At 47.7% G+C, this 19530-nt stretch overlaps 1 protein-coding gene across 6 annotated transcripts in view; it reads left to right on the top strand.

Annotated features, from left to right (window-relative positions):
- SETD1A (SET domain containing 1A, histone lysine methyltransferase) overlaps positions 1-18233 on the top strand; it is a 30895-nt gene extending 12662 nt beyond the window's left edge. For 4 of the 6 annotated variants that reach the window (XM_053360713.1, XM_053360714.1, XM_053360716.1 and 1 more), the window contains exons 9-20: positions 654-1556; positions 2483-2659; positions 2843-2930; positions 3056-3189; positions 4065-4140; positions 4948-5223; positions 5987-7468; positions 8110-8279; positions 9114-9224; positions 10227-10346; positions 12105-12242; positions 12763-18233. In XM_053360713.1, coding sequence (XP_053216688.1) covers positions 654-1556; positions 2483-2659; positions 2843-2930; positions 3056-3189; positions 4065-4140; positions 4948-5223; positions 5987-7468; positions 8110-8279; positions 9114-9224; positions 10227-10346; positions 12105-12242; positions 12763-12936 — 3849 coding nt within the window. In that variant the 3' untranslated portion in view covers positions 12937-18233. The remainder of the gene's footprint in view (positions 1-653; positions 1557-2482; positions 2660-2842; positions 2931-3055; positions 3190-4064; positions 4141-4947; positions 5224-5986; positions 7469-8109; positions 8280-9113; positions 9225-10226; positions 10347-12104; positions 12243-12762) is intronic. The other 2 variants (XM_053360718.1, XM_053360717.1) reach the window with 2 other exon arrangements.
- Positions 18234-19530: the final 1297 nt, after the last annotated feature.

The following is a 19530-nucleotide window of genomic DNA, read 5'->3' as shown; positions in this document are numbered from 1 at the left end:
TGACTTGAGAGGGGTGGGATGCAGTGGAATATTCTGAAAGAAGGTATAGGTGGCAGGCTGGAACCTTGAACACAAATACAGTACTCTACGCGGCACTGCATGTGTTTGGATGCGTGTCACATAAATTCAGTCATGTTTGCTGCACTTGCAGATCTTGGGTTTTGAACCATTAGAAATGTTTGTTGGGACAGTTAACAGGGCATTGATGATGAACTGTAGGGAGGTGCTGATTGCAGAAATCCTTGCAGGTATCATCTCATCTCCTGAATATCAGCCTTCTTAAAAGATGCTGCATCCAGCTTTCTAAGATTTTATGCACAGTCACGAGGGCTAGGAACTTACCTAGGTATCTTCGGTGTCTTATGAATTGGGAGAATGAGAGATAACTTGAGGCTAGAGTTTTTATGTTTGACTTCGGCGGCATCATGAAATTTGAATTTGTTTCAAGATTATTATTATTATGTAGTGTGAATAATTTAATGATATGGTTAGGGTTAGACAGGTGAAAAGACTGGCCTGCAGGAATGGGGGATGGTGTTTTGGGAGGTGGTTTGCAGCAATTGCTTTCAGGGAAATGAGTGATGCATACTGCAGAAGCCAGACAATTGGCTCACTGTGCTATCTCCCTCCCTCCCCTTCTCCTCCCAAATAAGGCATCTCAACAATCTTCAGGTGAAGACATGGAAATCTCTGAGGATGAAGCAGAGGTCGAACCCCCAACCCCTGTGGCAGGGGTGTCTGAACCCCATTTTCCTGTGATGCCGTCAGCCCTGGGCCACATGCAACTGGGCGTGTCCTCCTTTACCCCCCACCACCGACCAGAGCCGCCCCCTGCCTACCCGATACAGCCTCTCATGTCTGTCTCCCTCCCGCACCTGGCAGGCAAGACCCACTCACTCTCCAACTACGGCCAGGTTGGCCCACGGCATGCTCACCGCCTCTCGGACTTCAGAGGGCGCGCGGGGGTGGTGGGCGGAGGCCGGGGTGCTCCCCACATCTACGACTTTGTCAACTCCATGGAGCTGATGAACCGACTGGGCAACCAGTGGGGCGGGATGCCCATGTCCTTCCAGATGCAGACGCAGATGCTGAGCCGCCTGCAGCAGCTGCGTCAGAGCAAAGGCCAGTTTGAGGACCCTTTCCCCTACCACCGGGAGGCGGCTTCTTTCTGCGGCCGCCCCCTCTACGGCCACGGCTACCTACTGGACCAGGCGAATCGCCACTTCCAGAGAGACCAGCTGTTCATGCAGCAGCCGTCAGCAGTGGGGGCCTCGGAGCAGCAGCCGCCGCAGCAGCATTCCTCAGAGCAGCCCCCTCTGCCACCCCCACAGCGCCTCCTTGATTTCCGGGCCTCCCCATGGGGATACCAGGAGGAAGCGGCTCCACCCCCACCTCTTCCCAAGGACCCCCATGCCTCCGTAGTGGACAGCGTCCTGGAGACACTCATGCAGGAGATGAAGAGCATCATGCAGCGTGACCTCAACCGCAAGATGGTGGAGAACGTGGCTTTCAACACCTTTGACAAGTGGTGGGAGCGCAAGGAGGAGAAGGCCAAGGTGATTGTGCGGGGGAGGTGGGGGAGGGTGCCAAGAGCCCCAGTCTTGGAAGGGGTGTAGGTTTGAGACACTGTTCCTAACTCTTAGGGATAGGGTGTTGAGGGGGGTCGTGGGGATTTGGGAGAGCTGTGGGGCCTTCTTTGCCGCGAGTGATATGAAAGGCTTAAGTTTAAGCAAAGATCACCAGTGTCAAAGCAATGATTCTTCAACATCAACTTTGTTGGACTGGTTAGGTTGTACGAATGCCTGATTATCATCTTCCAAAGCAAGTACAGTGGTACCTCGGGTTAAGAACTTAATTCGTTCCGGAGGTCCATTCTTAACCTGAAACTGTTCTTAACCTGAAGCACCACTTTAGCTAATGGGGCCTTCTGCTGCCGCACTGCCAGAGCATGATTTCTGTTCTCATCCTGAAGCAAAGTTCTTAACCTGAGGTAATATTTCTGGGTTAGTGGAGTCTGTAACCTGAAGCGTATGTAACCCGAGGTACCACTGTACAAGCCTCGCTTCTGCAACCTCAGGATGGCAGCAATGCTTGCAGGATGGCGTGTGGGGAAGTAGAAGCTTAGCAGAGGCATGAAGTGTGTTGGAGGCAGCAGGGTGGATTAGTAAAGAGATTTGGATGAGGATGTAGGAACAGGACAAATGGGTATGAAGAGACACAGGGAATGTGGAGCAGATAAACCTAATGAGATACCTGCATTTAGGAAATGAATCTGTCTGCATACATGGATAGAAAGGGTGCTGTTTAATCAACTTTGACAGATGCTGCTAAAATCATTCTTATCGAAAGTTTCTTTTCTGCTCTTTTTGAGCATGTGACTTACCAAGGGTTTGCTGCTCTGCCTACTCCTCATCCCAGATCCCGAACCCTCTTCCTCAGCCTCTCATCACTGCTGCTAATGCCCAGCTCTCATTTTCTGCAGCCTTTCCAGAGTACTGTCAAGCAGCCAGTCAAGGAAGAGGAGAAAGACAAGACAAAGCTGAAAGACCCTGCCCTGCTGTCCCTGGTTGACTGGGCCAAGAGTGGCGGCACTGGTGGCCTGGAAGGGTTTGGCTTTGGGACTGGCTTTCGAGGAGTTCTGGGACTCCCATCCTTCAAGGTGAGGGCCATGGATCCTCTTGGGTTGGCTGTGGCAGCAATCCAGCTTCAGGATCTGAAAACCTTGTTTTGTTCAGGAGGCTATAAGTGGGATGGGGGTCATAAGAGACAAAATCTGGTTTGAGCACTTGCTTGAGTGATGGCTCTCTAAGCCCTTCTCTTCTCGGGGATCCTCTTGTTCCAGGTGAAAAGGAAAGAGCCATCCGAAATCTCGGAGGACAGCGAAGTGAAGCAGCCACACCCATCTACTCTTGCGGAAGAGGATGAGGAAGGTCAGTTCCTTCAGCCCTGGATAGTTATGGGTGATGGTTGAACTTTTTTTTCATAATTAAGGGAGTGTTTTCTATCCTTAAATTAACTCAATCTTACCCTCCCTCTCCCCTGTTCCACCTTGCAGATAAGGATTCCTCACAGGTACCCAAAAGCTCCAAGAGGGATGATGAACGGATCAAAGGGCCGGGAAAAAGGCGGAAACTTTTCTGCCTGGATAGTGAGGGAGAGGAAGCATCTGAGGATTCATCCTCTGAGAAGGTGAGAAGAAGGTGCCCCTTATTTATTTGTTTCGGTTTAATTTATACACCGCTTGATTGTAAATGGAACCTCAAAGCAGGTTGCATTTTGGGTGTTCCTACCTCTATGAGAAACCTCTGGTACAGCCTTCTCAACCGTGGGTCTCCAGGTGTTGTCAGACTACAACTCCCATGATCCCTGGCCAGTGATCCTGCTAGCTAGGGATGATGGGAGTTGTAGTCCAGCAATGTCTGGGGATCCAAGGTTGAGAAAGGCTACTCTAACCAGTTTCAGTTTCCCCCAGTGATTGGCCAGGACACAGCATAAAGCAGTTGAATAGGTCTTTGTGGTAGAATTCTTAAATAGTTTGGATCCTAGAGCTCCCCTTTCCCCCACCGTGCCTGACCAGGTGCCTTGTTGGACCAGGACTGCACACCTGCTTTCCTGCAGTCTTAAATGGCCATCCCCTGCAAAGCCCTTCGGTGTGCCATCTCTCCTCCGTGGCTGTCAATGAGCACAGAGCCTGATGAGCATTTTACTACTCACTTAGCTATGCTGTTATGTCCTTGGCACGGTTGGACAGCTTGACTGCCATTTGCTGCTGGGTTTCCAGGCCCTCCCTTTTCTTCTGCGTCTTCTCCCCCATTCGACCTCTGCTCCCTTTTCTTCAAGCAGCTGAGGCAGCCCTGAAAGCGAAATCACTTTCCAGTTGCGCTTGTAGCCTCAAGTCATTCCGCAGGACTTGAGTTCCTTTTTGAAGTCATGCCCTCTTCAAGCCACTCTGACTCAGGAGTTCGAGCTGACATTTTGCCATGCGTACCCTTTCCTGCTGCTAATGGGCTTGTTAAAAGATTTCACCCCCTGAGAAACATTTTATGCTGCTGTCTTCACAGGAGGAGGAGGAGGAGGAGGAGCGGAGGGAGGAAGGTGAAGGTTCTAGGGAGCGTGGCACGAAGAAGGAGGAATCTGAAGGTATTGCCAGTTACCAGAAATGATGAATTGCCGTCACTAACATTGTCCTTAATAACAGGCTGTTGACTTAGGTGGAGATGAAAGATAGTAGGGTCTTTTCTAATCCGTGTGCTTCTTTTGGTATGAATCATACCCCTTCTGCGTGTGGTTTCCCTATCAATGCAAGTGGCATCTCCCTTTACTCTGTTCTTGAAGCACTCAGGACACTTCTCTGCTGAAAAGCCAGCTGGTCATCAGCACTTGGCAGAGCTTCTGGGTTTTTTATATACTCAGTACTTAAGTTCCTCCTTCTGCAAAGCTAAATGCTGCAACCTGTGGAAAATATGCAAATCTGGCCATATTTTTATTTGCACCATTGAATTAAAAAAAAAGTTTTACATAATTCTGCTTTTGCTAGTCTTAGGGAGGGGCAAGGAATTTTGTGGATCATTGAAAACCCCACCCTCTGCAAGAAATGTTATTCAACTGTCACTCCAGCCTTTGACATTTCAGTAGGCATCCACCATGACCATGTGCTTTCAAGTGTATCTTTGCAGCCATGGGGTGGTATTAAACCAAGTCCTACTAAAAGTAGACCTGTTGAACTAAATGGACCCGTTGCTTATATCTAGTAACTTCAATGGGACCACCTGTGAGGACTAGAAATTGTGTTTTTCAAAAAATAAATAAGTGGAAGCTGAAATATTTTCAGAAACTATACTTTGGACAAAGACCACACTCTGCTCTCTGCCTGTGCTACGCGTGGGAGTGTGAAATGCTCGCAGCCATGTTGCTGGTCTTACCTGTCCCCTTTTATCCCTTGTGCAGATGAAGGTGAGAGCGACGGCTCCTCCAAGTATTCTCTCTATGACGAGTCCGATGAGGACAGCGACAGCACTTCTGATTCAGAGAGCAGCTCTTCGTCTTCCTCTTCCTTGTCCTCCTCTTCATCTGATGAGGAGGAAGCTGAGAGCATGGAGGAAATGGACGAATCTACCATGGACAGCTGCCCCACTGAGCCACTGAGAGACCTGGAAGAGAGAATGCGTCAAACCACAGGCGCTGAGCTTGACAAGAAGAAAACAGAAGCAGGCCTGCTCCAAGGTGAGATGCTCTACCCTGAGTCCTCCCCAGCTCTGCCTGGGAGATGGGGAAAGTGTTGAGAGCAGCTGGACAAATTGCAGAGCGTTGGGAGGCCAAGGTGTTGATTGCCATGTTTGCACTCATTATCTTACCAAAGGGCTGGTGAGCCACATATATGTTGTCCCAGCATTGTCCCACTTCCATGGCTTTCAGTTCCTCCTGTATCTTGATGCCACCCAGCTCTACTGCTCCACCCCAGAACTGCTGCCTCCATCCAGACAAGCATCTCCTGTGAGAGATGTCTGCTTGGATGTTTCATTATCGTTTCAAGCTCAGTATGTCAAAGACTGGCTCACCTCATACTTTCCCCAATCCATTCTCTCGTTATCTATTGACAACGTCACAATCCACTCTGTTGATCAGAAGCAAGCCTTGGTTTTCCCTTTGGTCCTCCTTAATCAATTACCAAATCATGACATTTTCCCCTTTACAATATTACAGAAATTTGGCCCTTCCTCTCTCTCCTCAGCCAAAACAATAGTCCACCGCCTGCTTATCTCACAACATAACTGCTATAATTTTCTCTTTGGTTTTCTATCGACTCACTGGTTTTCTCGCATCTATCTCTCTTGCCAACATTATTCACCTCTCCCACTGCTTCCACCCTATTTAAATTATACCACTGCTTGCTTGTTGGCTTTCTTTCCTGCACACTCTCCTTGTTCTCACCTTAAAAATTGGTGACTCCACACTCAACAGTGCACAATTTATCTCCCTCATGCAGGCCATGTGGCAGAAGAGAAGCCTGCTCCTCTGAAGGATGGCATCCTGGCCCCGCATCTAGAGGAGAAGGATGTTGGGACGGCGCCAGAAGAGCGACCCAGGCCAGAAGAGCGACCTTCCTCACCTATCCCACTACTGCCACCACCCAAGAAGCGCCGGAAAACAGTCTCCTTCTCAGCTCCTGGTGAGGATGACGAGATCAAGGCAGCATTTGAGAAGCCACTGGAACCGGCTCCTTCAGCGCTTTTGCCTCCGCCACCTCCTCTTCCACCACCACCTCCGCCGCCTGTCCCCACAGAGGTAGCACAGGCCCCCTTAGTGCCTGTAGAACCCATGTTACCATCCCAAGTGCCCTTAACCTTGGAAGCCCCAGCTCCAGTTGCCTCTCCCCTGCCTCCTGTAGCGCCCCCTGCCAAGGCAGCAGCCCCTGCCAGCCGCAAGAGGGAGCCCCCCAAAGCCAACCAAAGAACAATCAGCAACCTGCCGGCTGACCACGCTTCCCTGGTGAAGTGTTGGACGGATGAGCTGCTTCCGGGCGGCCGGTCCCGGAGCCGCTCTCGCTCTCGGAGCTCAGAGCTCCCACGGGTGCCCCAGCCCCCTGGAGAGGACAGGCTGCACCTGCGCGAGCGGATGGGTGCTTCCTCGCTGCTGGAGCTGGCGAATCAACCCAACCTGGCCGTACTGGCGGATGTGGCGCTGAAGAAGGCCGGTGCAGGCAGTGAAGACTCTGAGGAGACGGAGACCTCCGACGAGGCCGAGGAGCCCAAGGCCGTGCCGCCGGTCCCCACGCTGCCCCCGGAAGTCAGCAGCATTCTGATGGAGCATAACTACGCCATGGCTGTCCGTGCAGCACCTGCCTCCCGCAAAGCCGACGAGGCGGTGTTGTCTGGCGCCGCCGACCTGCTGCGTGTGGATTTGTACAGCGAGCACATTGGCGAGGTCCTGGAGGCACCTGAGGAGGTTGTGGCTGATGCCAGCGAGGTCAAAGCTGAGCCTGATGTGGGTGACCTGGTTTCGCTGCCCCCGCCTCCGCCAGCCGAGAAGCCCAAGGCAGCTATCCCACAGCAGCAGCAGCAACAACAACAACAACCACCTCAGGCCAAGAAGCAGCCCCAGTGGCTCAAGGAAGAGGCCCTAAAGGACCTGGGGAACTTGCACTTTGGGCCTGAGGACCTGTTCCTTTCAGAGAGTGAAGAGGAGGAGGAAGAGGAGGAGGAGAGTGCTGACAGCAGCGACGAAGGGGAAATCCGCAGGCGCTCCCTGCGCTCCCACTCGCACAAGCATGCCCTTGCTCAGCCGCCTCCGCTGCCCCTGGCCTTTGAGACACGCAGTGAGTTTGAGCAGATGACAATCTTGTATGACATCTGGAACTCAGGGCTAGACCTGGAGGACATGAAGTACCTGCGGCTGACGTACGAGCGCCTGCTGCACGAGGACAACAGCACGGACTGGCTGAACGATACTCACTGGGTCCACCACACCAATATCCTTCCTGGTGCAAATGGCAGGCGATTCTGGAGGGTTGGGGGCCGGGTATCTTTGCTGCAAATGCATCTTGGGGTTATACCATTTTGACTAGCAGGGCTTCCTCCACGGATATCTGGGAACTGTAGTTTGGTGAGGCCTGCTGCTACCCAGAATTCTGTTTTAAGATCTGTAGCTGCCCTCCCCTATAGTGCTGAAATTCCCTGGGAAGAGGAAATGACTGCCCAACCAGTTTATAGTGTTGAGTGTACCTTGGGGCTTTCCATCATCACTGTTGGGTTTTTGTTTGTAGAATATGAAGAGTTCATAAAATATTGAGGATAGCATGTTGATACTTTGTTAGCTCTGCAGTTGTTGCCCCTTGTTTAACAAGGCCAGCAGAGGCATTGGGGGCAGCAGGGTTAGGTTGCAGCTGCTGAAATTCCTAGCATTTAGCAGTTGTCTTGCGAACATTTCCCAGTTCTGCAATAGTTGGCAGGTTGTGCCATCATCACCATTATCGTGTTCCATGCTAAAGATTCAGAAAGGTGAGTGGTGAAAGTTGCTTGCTTGGCCCAAACACAAGATGCAGAAAGAGGCCTGTGTCCCATTTCCTTGCTCTATGCTTTTCTTTTTCTCCTTAACTCTCCCTGCCTCCACTCACAAACATTGCAAACCCCAAGCGGAAGCGGAAGTCGTCAGACCTGCGGGAGCACCAGACAGGCTGTGCCCGCAGCGAGGGCTATTACCATATCAGCAAGAAAGAGAAGGACAAGTACCTCGACGTCTGCCCGGCCACTGTGCAGCAGCTTGATGCTGCTGACGTGCAGGTTAGACCCCTCTTTATGCTCCCTGTGCGGTTTTTTCTTTATTTCCCCCCCTAAAAACTAGGTGCGCCCTATAGTCTGGTGCGTCCTATGGTGCGAAAAATATGGTACCCTGTAAATAACACGGATGATGCTCTCATCTTCATGCCAAATTTTGTGCAGTACTTTAAGAGGCTTTTTATTGTGGCAAAAAATGCCTTCTTTAGTTCCACATAAGCATCAGTCCGCAATAAGCATGTACCTTATATATCAGCAGTTTTGTGTGCAGGTCCAAACTGACTTGGGAGCAACCAAAAGTTTGCAGTCAGGTCAGCCTAATGACCCCCCGCCCCCCGGCCAGTCCTCTTCTCTCACTGGGTCTGAGAGAACTGGGAGTGGAATAGGAAGAGATTTGTTGCCTGTGCAGTTTGAAGGGTCCCACAGTAATCAAGAGAAGCAGGGGCTGACTCAGAATCTAAAGGAGGTGCTTGTGTATGTGTAAGAACATGGGGTGCTGCTTTCTATTGAGTCAGACCATTGATCTGTCTAGCTCCCATGAGCACTTTTGAATACTGACAACATAAAATGCGAAAAGGCAGGGGAGTCTTCTCATTTTGAAAGTATCTTGTTTGATAGTAGTGGGAAGTTACAGTAGCATTCTTACTGCTTCCTAAGCATGCTGACCACCCTCACTGAAACTGGGTAAATGTGCAGCTGGGATAGTGAGCCGCTTTTAAAGGGTGTCCCTTTCCACATGTGTGACTCTGCAATGATCCTCGGTGGTGTGTTCCCCTTCCGCTGTGAGCAGAAGGATTTTGCTTTCATTCATTTTCAACCAGTTCTCCCCTCCTCCTTCAGGGCACCAACCGCATCCTGTCTGAACGGCGATCTGAGCAAAGGCGCCTGCTCAGCGCCATTGGCTCCTCCGCCATCTTGGATAGCGACCTTCTGAAACTAAACCAGCTGAAGGTACCCAATATGTCTTGTTAAGCAAGTTGAAAGAGTGGAGCAAGCAGGAGATGCGCCCTTGGCTGGGGGGATTAGGAGTGTGATCCTAGTATATCCTTTGGAAGGCAGAGGCCAATGGACTTGGCCTGGCATGCATTTCAGATGCTGAGGCTTCCCAGAATTGGGCATGGAGGGCTTCTCAGTAGGGGGTGGCTTTCCTCACAGAGCCAATCTTGATCCCCGTGATGCATTAAAGCACATTGCACTTTAGGAAGCAAGGAAGCTTTTGGACAAAGATTTTGTCTGCGGTTCACCGAAAGCAATTGAAAAGTATCTGTAAGCTCAGATTTAATTGTTTGAGGGACTCCAGATAATGCAGTTGGCACAAGATCTTATCTGCTGTAGCTGAGTCTTTGCAGAATTTGGCTCTCCGCTATTGGAAATCGCATTGTGGGGGGCTCTGAGTGTTTTAGGAGTGTGAGGGGAAATGACGGGTTAATTGGAGTATAGAAACCATATATTTTGAGCCATGGCAACCTATCCACTTATACAGTGGTACCTCAGGTTACATATGTTTCAGGTTAAGAACTTTGCTTCAGGATGAGAACAGAAATCGTGCTCCGGCGGCGCGGCAGCAGCAGCAGGAGGCCCCATTAGCTAAACTGGTGCTTCAGGTTAAGAACAGTTTCAGGTTAAGAACGGACCTCCGGAACGAATTAAGTACTTAACCCGAGGTACCACTGTAGTGTGGTTTTAAGTGACTCTTTGTCTGTGGTGAAGCATGTGTGCATTGAGCAGCAATCATCAGGCAACGTTTTTCTAGAAAGCTGAGGACTAAATAATCTTGGAGGTTTTTTTTAACAAAGAAATGTCTGGAATCCAGATTGTATGCTGTGAGTTTTGCACAAACATGCACACTCAGCCTAGCCCTCGGCTCCCATCTGTCCCAGACAGTACATAAGTATCCCGCTGCTTCTCCCATACCCATCATTCCTCTCCTCACCGTTCTCCTCTTCCCTTTAGTTCCGCAAGAAGAAGCTACGCTTTGGTCGGAGTCGAATTCATGAATGGGGCCTCTTTGCCATGGAGCCAATCGCTGCTGATGAGATGGTCATTGAGTATGTGGGTCAAAATATCCGGCAGGTGAGCAGTAGTGGAGGAGACGAGGTCTAGGAAGGAATTCTTGTTTCTGCTGCCTTGATGTCTTGTGCGAGCACCAGCCTTGGTCCACAGGCTTGGTCATATTGTTTTATCTTGTGTTTAAAACAATTGTTTTGGAAAGCTAAACATCATAATGTGGCTGGATCACTCCCATCCCTCACAGAAGCATTCTGGCTTTGTATGGCTGGTATTTAAAGGTGGTGGTGTCATAGTGGTGGCTGCAGATATCTCTCTACATGTTATTTTGTACCTCTGATTTTGTTGCATTAGGAGAGCTTTGTCCAGGATTTCACCACCACTTTGGTGTTTGAAAGATGACCCCTTCCCTAAACCTGTTCTTGTCCCTGAATTTCCTTGTATTATCTGTTGTTGGTTTTTTTAAAAAAACAATAACAAATGCTTGTGGGAAGGGGACTGTGACCAGTGGGCTAGTGCAATGGTGAAGTAGGGTGGGAAAGTACCAAAAGAAATAAGCTTGGGCTCTGTGAGGTTCTTTACTGAACTACAGTGGTACCTCGCAAGACGAATGCCTCGGAAGACGAAAAACTCGCAAGACAAAAGAGTTTTTCGTTTTTTGAGTTGCTTCGCAAGACGATTTTCCCTATGGGCTTGCTTCGCAAAACGAAAACGTCTTGCGAGTTTGTTTCCTTTTTTTAAAAAACCGCTTGAAGAGGTGCAGTTGCGACTGACCATGCTTCGCAAGACGAAAAGCCTCGCAAGACAAAAAGACTCGCGGAACGAATTAATTTCGTCTTGCGAGGCACCACTGTACATTTCCTCATCAGAGGCCATGAAATGTATGCATGCATATGCAACCAATTGACACCAGAGGGTGCTCTGGAGACTACAGAGCAGGGCTGCCTTTTCATTACTGCCTTGGAGGACCTGTTTGCTTCCTGAGTGACAGTTCAGATTGTTCCAACCTTTTTTGCAGCGACACCCAAGGAATTTCCTTCCCAAATGATAGCCATGTTTCTGAGAAGCACTGCACCGACAGCTGTCAATTTGCACTTTGGCACTGGGAAAGTTCCTTAACTGTTTTCAGAGGGCTGCAGCAAAAAGGAGTCTTGATGGCACCGTTAAGACTAACTTTATTATGGCACAAGCTTTCATGGACAAGTGCTCACCTCATGTACCTGATGAAGTGGGCACTAGCCTGCAAAAGTGCATTACACCATTTTTTATTAAGCTTAGTTTAAGGTGTCTCAAGACTCTGCAGTTCTTTCTCTGTTACCCAGCACCAGATGCTGGCACATGCCACCTCCTAGATCAGAGGTGGGGAAACCTTTTTGGCCCAGCAGGCGAGCTTGATCATCTCTCTCTATGGGCCAACTTTGACAGGCATTTTGACAGGCAGGACAACCTCGCCATCACCTGCTATCATGATGGCAGGTGATTGACAGACCTGCCAGTGTTTCTTGTGCAACATTTCCCCAGTGCCCATCAGCCATCTGCTTCTTGGGTGCTTAGGAACCTCAACGCTTCAGCTGTCCTTTCTGCAGGGATCAGGTGCGTTATTTAAGTTCCCATCAGGTGTTGTCACATGTGATATCAGGTATAGGGCAGGTGGCCATGGTTTGGGGAAAATCAAACCTCATAGGCCAAATCTACCCCAAGGGCCAGGGATTCCCCATCCTTGTCCTAGATGGGCAATCCCATCCCTTCCATTGACAGAGCAGCCTTGCTTCTTGTTCCATGGTCCACTCTTGAGTGTCCAGACTCACTCCTTCTCCTTCTCAGGTGGTGGCTGACATGCGCGAGAAGCGGTATGCGCAGGAGGGCATCGGGAGCAGCTACCTTTTCCGTGTGGACCACGACACAATAATCGACGCCACCAAATGTGGCAACCTAGCCCGCTTCATCAACCACTGCTGCACGGTGAGCTATGCGGACATTGTAAAGGAAGTTCTCATTAAATGTATTTATTCATGCAATGTTTTTAATGAACCTACCACTTTACAGAGTTACATGAGCAGAGAACAACTCCAGTTTAATTTAGCTGCATTATTCTCATTTTGAGGTAGACTAAGCTGCCACTAATGTGCCTGCTTCCATGAAAAAGTCAATAAATCCTGCCTGGGGCACCGGGAGCAACTGTGAATTGTAGAAAGGAGCCCTGGGCTGCTGGTTCAGAGAGTGGGGAAGAGGCTTCCTGGGCCTCACATGGTTCACCCTTGTTACTGGCACTTAGCTTCACATGCAGTGGTTCTGGTATGCTATTGTATTCCACACACCTTGGGAATCACAAATGGAACCTTTTTTGTGCTTGGGGGAGGGTCTCCTGGCTTCCAAACGAGTAACATAGTGAGCTAGTGAGGTGGTGGTGCTGCCATTGGCATAAGAGCTGATGTATTAACATCCTGTCCGGTTCACTTTTGTCCATCTTTCCCTCTCTTAGCCCAACTGCTATGCCAAAGTCATCACCATAGAATCCCAGAAGAAGATTGTCATCTATTCCAAGCAGCCCATCAGCATCAACGAGGAGATCACTTACGACTACAAGTTCCCGATTGAGGAGAACAAGATTCCTTGCCTGTGTGGCACAGAGAACTGCCGGGGCACCCTGAACTGAGACATAACCCTGGCGTTCGTATTTATTTTGTTTCCCCAGCCCTAATCTCGCCTCTCACCCGTAGCTCAGCTCTTCTCCCCACAGAGTTGTGGGGAAACTCTCAGTCGCCTTAAGACCCATCCATGTACCTTTTAAAGTTCCCAGCCAATGAGAAAGCACTTCCCTCGCCTCAGGTTCGAATCAACAAGAAGTTCCTTTTTCTTCCACCAGCCAGGCTGGTGATAGTTTCTTTTCAGGTGTTGCTGTCATTTTTGCTCCAACCTCCAACACCAATGAACAAAACTCCTGTAGATTCTGAACCTTTGCAGAAGTCAAATATCCTTCCCTTTCCAGCTTAAGACGGCCTGGATGTTAGTGTGGTTAATTCTGCAAGACCCACCAGCTCTGTTGCTAAACTCAGAGAACGGCTTACGATGTTGAGGAAATCAGCAGGGTGGCTGTGGGATGGAATTTCCCTTCTAGGTATCATCTATTTCAGGTTATGCATGTTCAGCGCACAGCTGTCGATTAGCCGTTGACTTTGAGAATGGCAGGTTGGGATCAGTGCCTCCTGTGAAACCTTTTGAGGCAGTGCAGTGCTTGATGCCCCTGAAGGCACATCTGCTAGAGCTAAGAGCTGCCCAGGCCCTTCAAATTTCAGATTGTGGAACATTTGTCCTCACATTTCCAAAGGGTTGGGGGGGGGAAGGTTTCCTGGTTTTTTGACAGAGAGGCCTGGAATAACCCCTGCCCCTGGGACTTTGTTCTAGGGCTAAAGGTTGCTCCCAAAATCTTTCTGCTAATGGCCAGGATGCACCAGGGGGCGGGGGGAAGCATGTCATTCTCCAACCGCATCATTTGGCTAGATTTGTCACCATGGGCAAAATCTTGAACCTTCCTGCTTCAGTGTCTATCTCCTCATAGAATTATCATCCCGTTGATCCTTCCTCCTTCTAAGCTCTTGAGGCCAGAAAAATAGAGGTCCTAAAAACCAGTTAAGAATGTGTCATTCATATTGCAATCTCCCTTTTCTGACTCTTTTTTTATTCTGTAACGTGTAGTAAAACGGGGGGGGGACAGGGACTAGCCGTAATAATGAAGGGGAGTTGAGTTTCTTTCCTTGTTACAGTTATGGCTTCAACTGATGCTGACTTACAGCGTAAGCTAAGACTTTCCCACATCCCAGCCACCCCTAATAATTTTTCTTTAGGAGAAGAAAGTTGTGTATATATCTATTCCAGATGGATTGGCTGTTTCTTGTAGAAACACATGCGTTTATTAGTATGTAAATATTTTATTTTGTTTTCCTCTTCATACTAAAACAAAAACTGTAAATAATGTTGCAATGTATTTCCTTCTCCTGTTTTTTTATCCTTGCTTGCCCAGTGCCACCCTTTTCCTTTGATGCCAAGTAGGATTTCTTTCTCCCCCCCCCTTTTCCCTCTTGGGTTTTTTTGGGGTGGGAGGGGAGCATATAACTTTCTGGCAGGGGGTCAAAGAGTGTATTTCTTTAATTCTTTTAAATGGGAGTCAGTTTTGAAAGTGAAAGATTTTAAAAGTTGGCATTTGGAAATATTTTAGCAGGTTTGTTTGTTTCATTTTAAAGTTCTGTCTTCATTCTGCTTGTCCCAGTGTTTGGATTTTGAATAGTGCTGAGCTAGGTGTTTGGGAACACATCTTCTCCCTGGCTAGCATGTGTTTCCTGCAGTGGACTGTCCAGAGCTATGAGGAATTGGCTGCTTTCAATTTCCCCCATCCAGAATGCCCTTTACATTCTAGGGAAACCACGGGTGACACCTGAAAAAATTTCCATCCATATTTTAATAGTAGAGAGGGGCAAGGGGCTTGCTTTCAAGGGAGGATCGGCATGCAGGCTGGTAGCTCTCTTCTTTCTGCTGCCCTCTGCTGTGTCCCGAATCTTCCCCATCCCAAGACAGCTATTGGGAGGATCCATTTACTTCTCAGTTTCCACCCAATTGGCATATATGGTGTGGGATAAATGGTTGAACTAGTCCAACAGAATAAAATGCAGCCCTTCTGAGATGTCTCTTATTGACCTCACAAGTCTGTAAACGCTTGGGGTGGCATTTCATAGGGCCGGAGAACTGCATATTATGTCAGCAACCATGGTTTGCCGGTCCATCCTTGCTGGATATAGTTAATGTTGGAAGTGGGGGCATTTTCAGCAGGCGAGGCATCAGTGGGAGGGCCTGCTGTTTCGCTACTGCTTCTCCCCCGCAATCCTTCCCTCCAGCTGTTTTGCCCCCAATCCCCATCTTGCACACCATCTGTGGGTCCAAGAGCAGAAAGAGAGGCAGGAGTGTAGAGAGAAGCAGGGAAGGCTTAAGAACCTTCCTCCCACCGAGTCTCCTGTGGAAAGGCCCCTTCCATACATTTTTATTGTTGTTGTTTAGCAAACACACTTTGGAACCCTCATTGGCTGATGTAGTCTGTAGTTCCACCCCATTTCTTCCAGTATTTTGACGGCTGATTATGTTCCAGTAAGAGGCACCGTTCTCGCTTTGCTCTGCATTTAGTAAAACCTTTCCCACTCTGTTCCTCTTTTGTGTATCCTCTTGGGGGCAGGATTAAAATTGCTACTGCTTTCTGCTCCTTTTCTTTTTTCACTATGGTGCAATCAAGGCACCTCCCCTAAAAGCCCTGGCCAGTTTTAAGGTATGCTTCCATATCTAAAGAGATGGCAGATGACTTCCTCTCCTGCTGTAAAAGGCTCCACTAAGACTTGCCCAATGTAAGTTGGGTGTTTGGTTTGTTTGTGAGGCAAGGAGCAGAATACTTGCAGCAGGTTTGCTGAACTCGATTATATAATTTTGTTGCGCATCTCACGCAGTTTAATTCTTGTCAGAAGCTTAAATTATTTTTTCCTCTCACTACTATAGTGTTTTGAAACCAAAGAGACAGGAAGTTGTGGAAACCCTATGTTAGCAACCATTGTTTTGAAGTGAAAAGGGGCTGAATCATCTCACGCATCTGCCTGTTTTGTCAGCAACCACTGTCTTGAACTCCCTCCCCACCCCCAGGTAATCTCAGTCTTGAACATCCATAATTCCATTGACTTTCTAAATAAACCCTACACACATTTTCTACTTACAGATTTAATTGAGGGGGTGGGGGTGGAGGAAGTTGTTTCAGGCATATTCAATGAGAAACAGGGCCAACCATCTACACCTCCAACAGTCGGTCATTCTCTCTTTCTGTTCTGCCTAAAATCCTCAGGTGGATCTTCACCTGCACGGAAGACAGATGTATTTTAGGTAATTAAATAGTGAAAACAGCTGCAGTAATAAATGGACCCTTTTATGCCCTCCCTTCTACATCTCTCAAGTCCCTGTCTAAGCCCCATAAATATTGACCTGTCTTTGGTGTGCTCTCCCAACTCAAATCTCTGCTGTATTTAAAATTTTGAATTAGCTCTCTCCCCAACCCTACATCTTCTTGGCTTTTTCGAAATTATTCGTTGCTGCAGTGTTGTTTGTCTGTTTGTAAGCTTCACTCTCACCCAGCCCCAGTCAGTCGGAAGGATATGACTGAAGTCTCATTATGCATCTTCTCTGCATTTCCATTTTTAAAAAAACAAAACAACAAGCAGCCTGTTGGATTTGAGCTTTTAAAAGGCCCTCACTCTCCAGGCTGCTGTTTCAACAGCTCCAGCCCCTTAAAATCCATCTCATCTTAAAGGTTCAGAAACTACATCCTTCCAAGTCTCCCTGACAAGTTTAAACCAGCAGCCACCTCTTAACTGTAATAAACTACTGGCCAAACTTTTTCATCCTAGCTAGCCATGCTTTTCAGTGTATTGACGGATTCTGATTTCAACTGGAAATTCTGGTAAGAGCAAGCTTGCTTCTATTCACAGTTGCGATATTAATTCCAAATAAATGTGCCTTTGAGCCTGTACACTCCTGGGGAGGAGGGGGGTGGAGCTGAAACCACATAATGTCTCTGAATTATGTTTGGTGGCAGGTTTTTGGAAGAGCCGACTGTATTTCAGCAGGTTGGCATGACAAATCAAGCTTCTGTTTTTACTGGGTGTAAATCTCTTCTGCTGAAGTCAAGTCACAAACGCTGTATTTAGAGGCGCTGCATCATCTCAATCCCCAAATATTTCAGAGGGAGGTTTTGGCTGGTTTGGGGAGTGTGACTCTCCTTGTTTTAGATTTTTCGGCATGAATCACTTTACCACTGAGATACACAAGCAGAGGATTAGAGCTTTCATTTGGCTCCAGTGGAAGGGAGAAATACCCGGGATGAGGGTTTGGTAGGCTTCCCACCAGCATTTCACCTCCTTTAGCAAAGTTCCATTTATTAGATTTTGCCATATATTTTATGCAGGAGCGGTTTCTGGTCTTACGAAACCCCTGCTATTTATTTGCATACACCAGTGTGCCTTTTCCAAGCTGTGGATAGAAATCCGTTTTTTCTCATTGCCTGCAGTTGGTTCCTCCAGCTCGATTTGTGGGTTGACAAATTAACCATCAAACCCTTTAGTTTTGGCATGAGTTCTCCTCTCCCCAGATCTTAAATATGCTTTTAAAAAAATTATTTGCAGAGAGGGGTGGGAATTTTTGCTTTCTTCTTCATCTTGAAATCCAGAAGTGTTGGTTGTTCCTCAGTGGTCCCCCCCCAAAAAAAATACTATAAAGAAGGGGAAACCTAAATTTTCTGCGCGATGATCTCTGCAACTTTTATCCTGTTTCTAACTTGGTTTATGTAACTCGTCAGAACAGATAAGACTCTTTTTTTATATAAATAATAATAATAATTCCCCCCAACCAAACCTGTGCAAATTGTTCCAGATGCTTTAATGAACACCACAAGGTTCTTTCATCTTTCAGAGCTGACTCTTAATTTTCCAGCTTCTTCGAGCTGAATGGTTCTGGAACTATGTAGCCACCCATCCATCCGCCTCTTTCTCTTATGTGCATCCCCCCCCCCGTGTACATATATGTAATATATATATATATATAATAGATATCCAAAAAGATATATATCTTTACCAGGGAGGGTTAAGCGTTTTTTAACCTTCTCTAGCAGCAGTGGCAGCTTGCTGGGAGTTTTGTGTGTAATCAAAGAGGGTGGGCATGTGCACAGATGGATTGATGGATGGGTCCCATTCATTCATTCATTCATTCATTCATTCATTCATTCTCTCTTTCTTTTTCTCTCTCTCCCTCTCCCTTCCCTGGCTGCCCAGCGGATGGGTCTCTTTAAACGTACATCCCCACTCCTATGTCTGTCTATATAAATATTATATATATAGATATATATATATATAAATATATTTTCATTTGATCTTATCGGCTTCCTACTTGTAAATATGTTAATAATTTGTGGATTCATTACTTGGTGCCAGATAGCACATTTTTATAAAAGTCATTAAACTTTTATTGTACAAAAACAAAATGAAAACTCGGAGCACGGTTCTTGTTGTCATTTCTAGGCTCGGGGCTGAGCGCGCACCACACCAGAACAAGCCTGAGTTTTTACGCCGCGCAAACCTTGCCTGCCTGCCCTTAAGTCACGCATGCGAGGTTGGTGTAGCTGTCAGTGCAGCCCCTGCCAACCAAGATGCGCTGTCTGGGACGAACAGAAGTTGTTATCCAAAACGCCAGGTTGGCTAAAGTGCTGGGCTGTGGGCAAGGAAGGAGGTTGGGGTTCAGGTTCCCACTCAGCCATGAAATATTTCCTTAGGCTAATTTCAACACAGACTTGCCAGCCCACCTGATAGGAGGAAGGTGACTACATATGCCTTTCTGAGGTCCTCGGAGAAAGACTGAGATAGGAATGTCATAAGATCATTCAGGGCTTTTCAAATTGAAAAAGTTTTTTTTGGGGGGGGGAGGGTGGCAAACTCGCACACCAGGTTTATAAACAGTTATATTTCTGCTTGCATCAAATCCAAATTGCCTTTATGCAGTTCAGCTAGGAAGCGTTACAGGGGTTGGTTGCCTACTTCTTCTTTGCCACCACCAGTTTGTGCACACCCAGGACCTAGTGAAAATATTGTGAATAATAACGCGTGCTTCATTATTTGTAAGTCTGCCCTGCTCTCATCCATCAGAGGCCGTGGGTCTGCATCCAGAGTTCATTTCCCAAATAAATATCAATTCCACTTGAACACCAGTTAACCTGTTCCTTTGCAATTAAGACCACTGACATTTGAAAAACTAAAACTTGTTTGTATGCAGTTCAGGCAAGTTATCCATCCATAACCAATTACCTTGCAAATTTCATGAATCAAAGTGTTTGATATGCACATATTTGCTTAACAGCACAATTCTAATTTCAAGGAATTGGATCGTTTGGGCCAAAAAGAAGAGGATCATCAGAAATGAGTGTAAAAGTAAAGGTGGTAGCCAAGTAAGTTCTCAGAACAGACACGATGAAATTAATAGAACTAAGGATATACTTCCATTTCAGTGCGTAACCTGAGAGTATGACTAAAGATTTCCAACCCTAAGGACGTTTCAGGCAGTTTCGATAACAGCCATTTCAAATGACTACACTGGTGCCAACACAGTGCCAACAATGGCACTTTTATCTGACCCTTCAACACATGGGTTTTCCTCAACAACCAAACTTGGGGTGGTGAAC

This window comes from Podarcis raffonei, chromosome 13 (genome assembly GCF_027172205.1).
Source record: "Podarcis raffonei isolate rPodRaf1 chromosome 13, rPodRaf1.pri, whole genome shotgun sequence".
Taxonomy (NCBI): Eukaryota; Metazoa; Chordata; class Lepidosauria; order Squamata; family Lacertidae; genus Podarcis; species Podarcis raffonei.
Note: the sequence above shows the minus strand (reverse complement) of the source record. Positions and strands in the feature narration are given on the sequence as shown.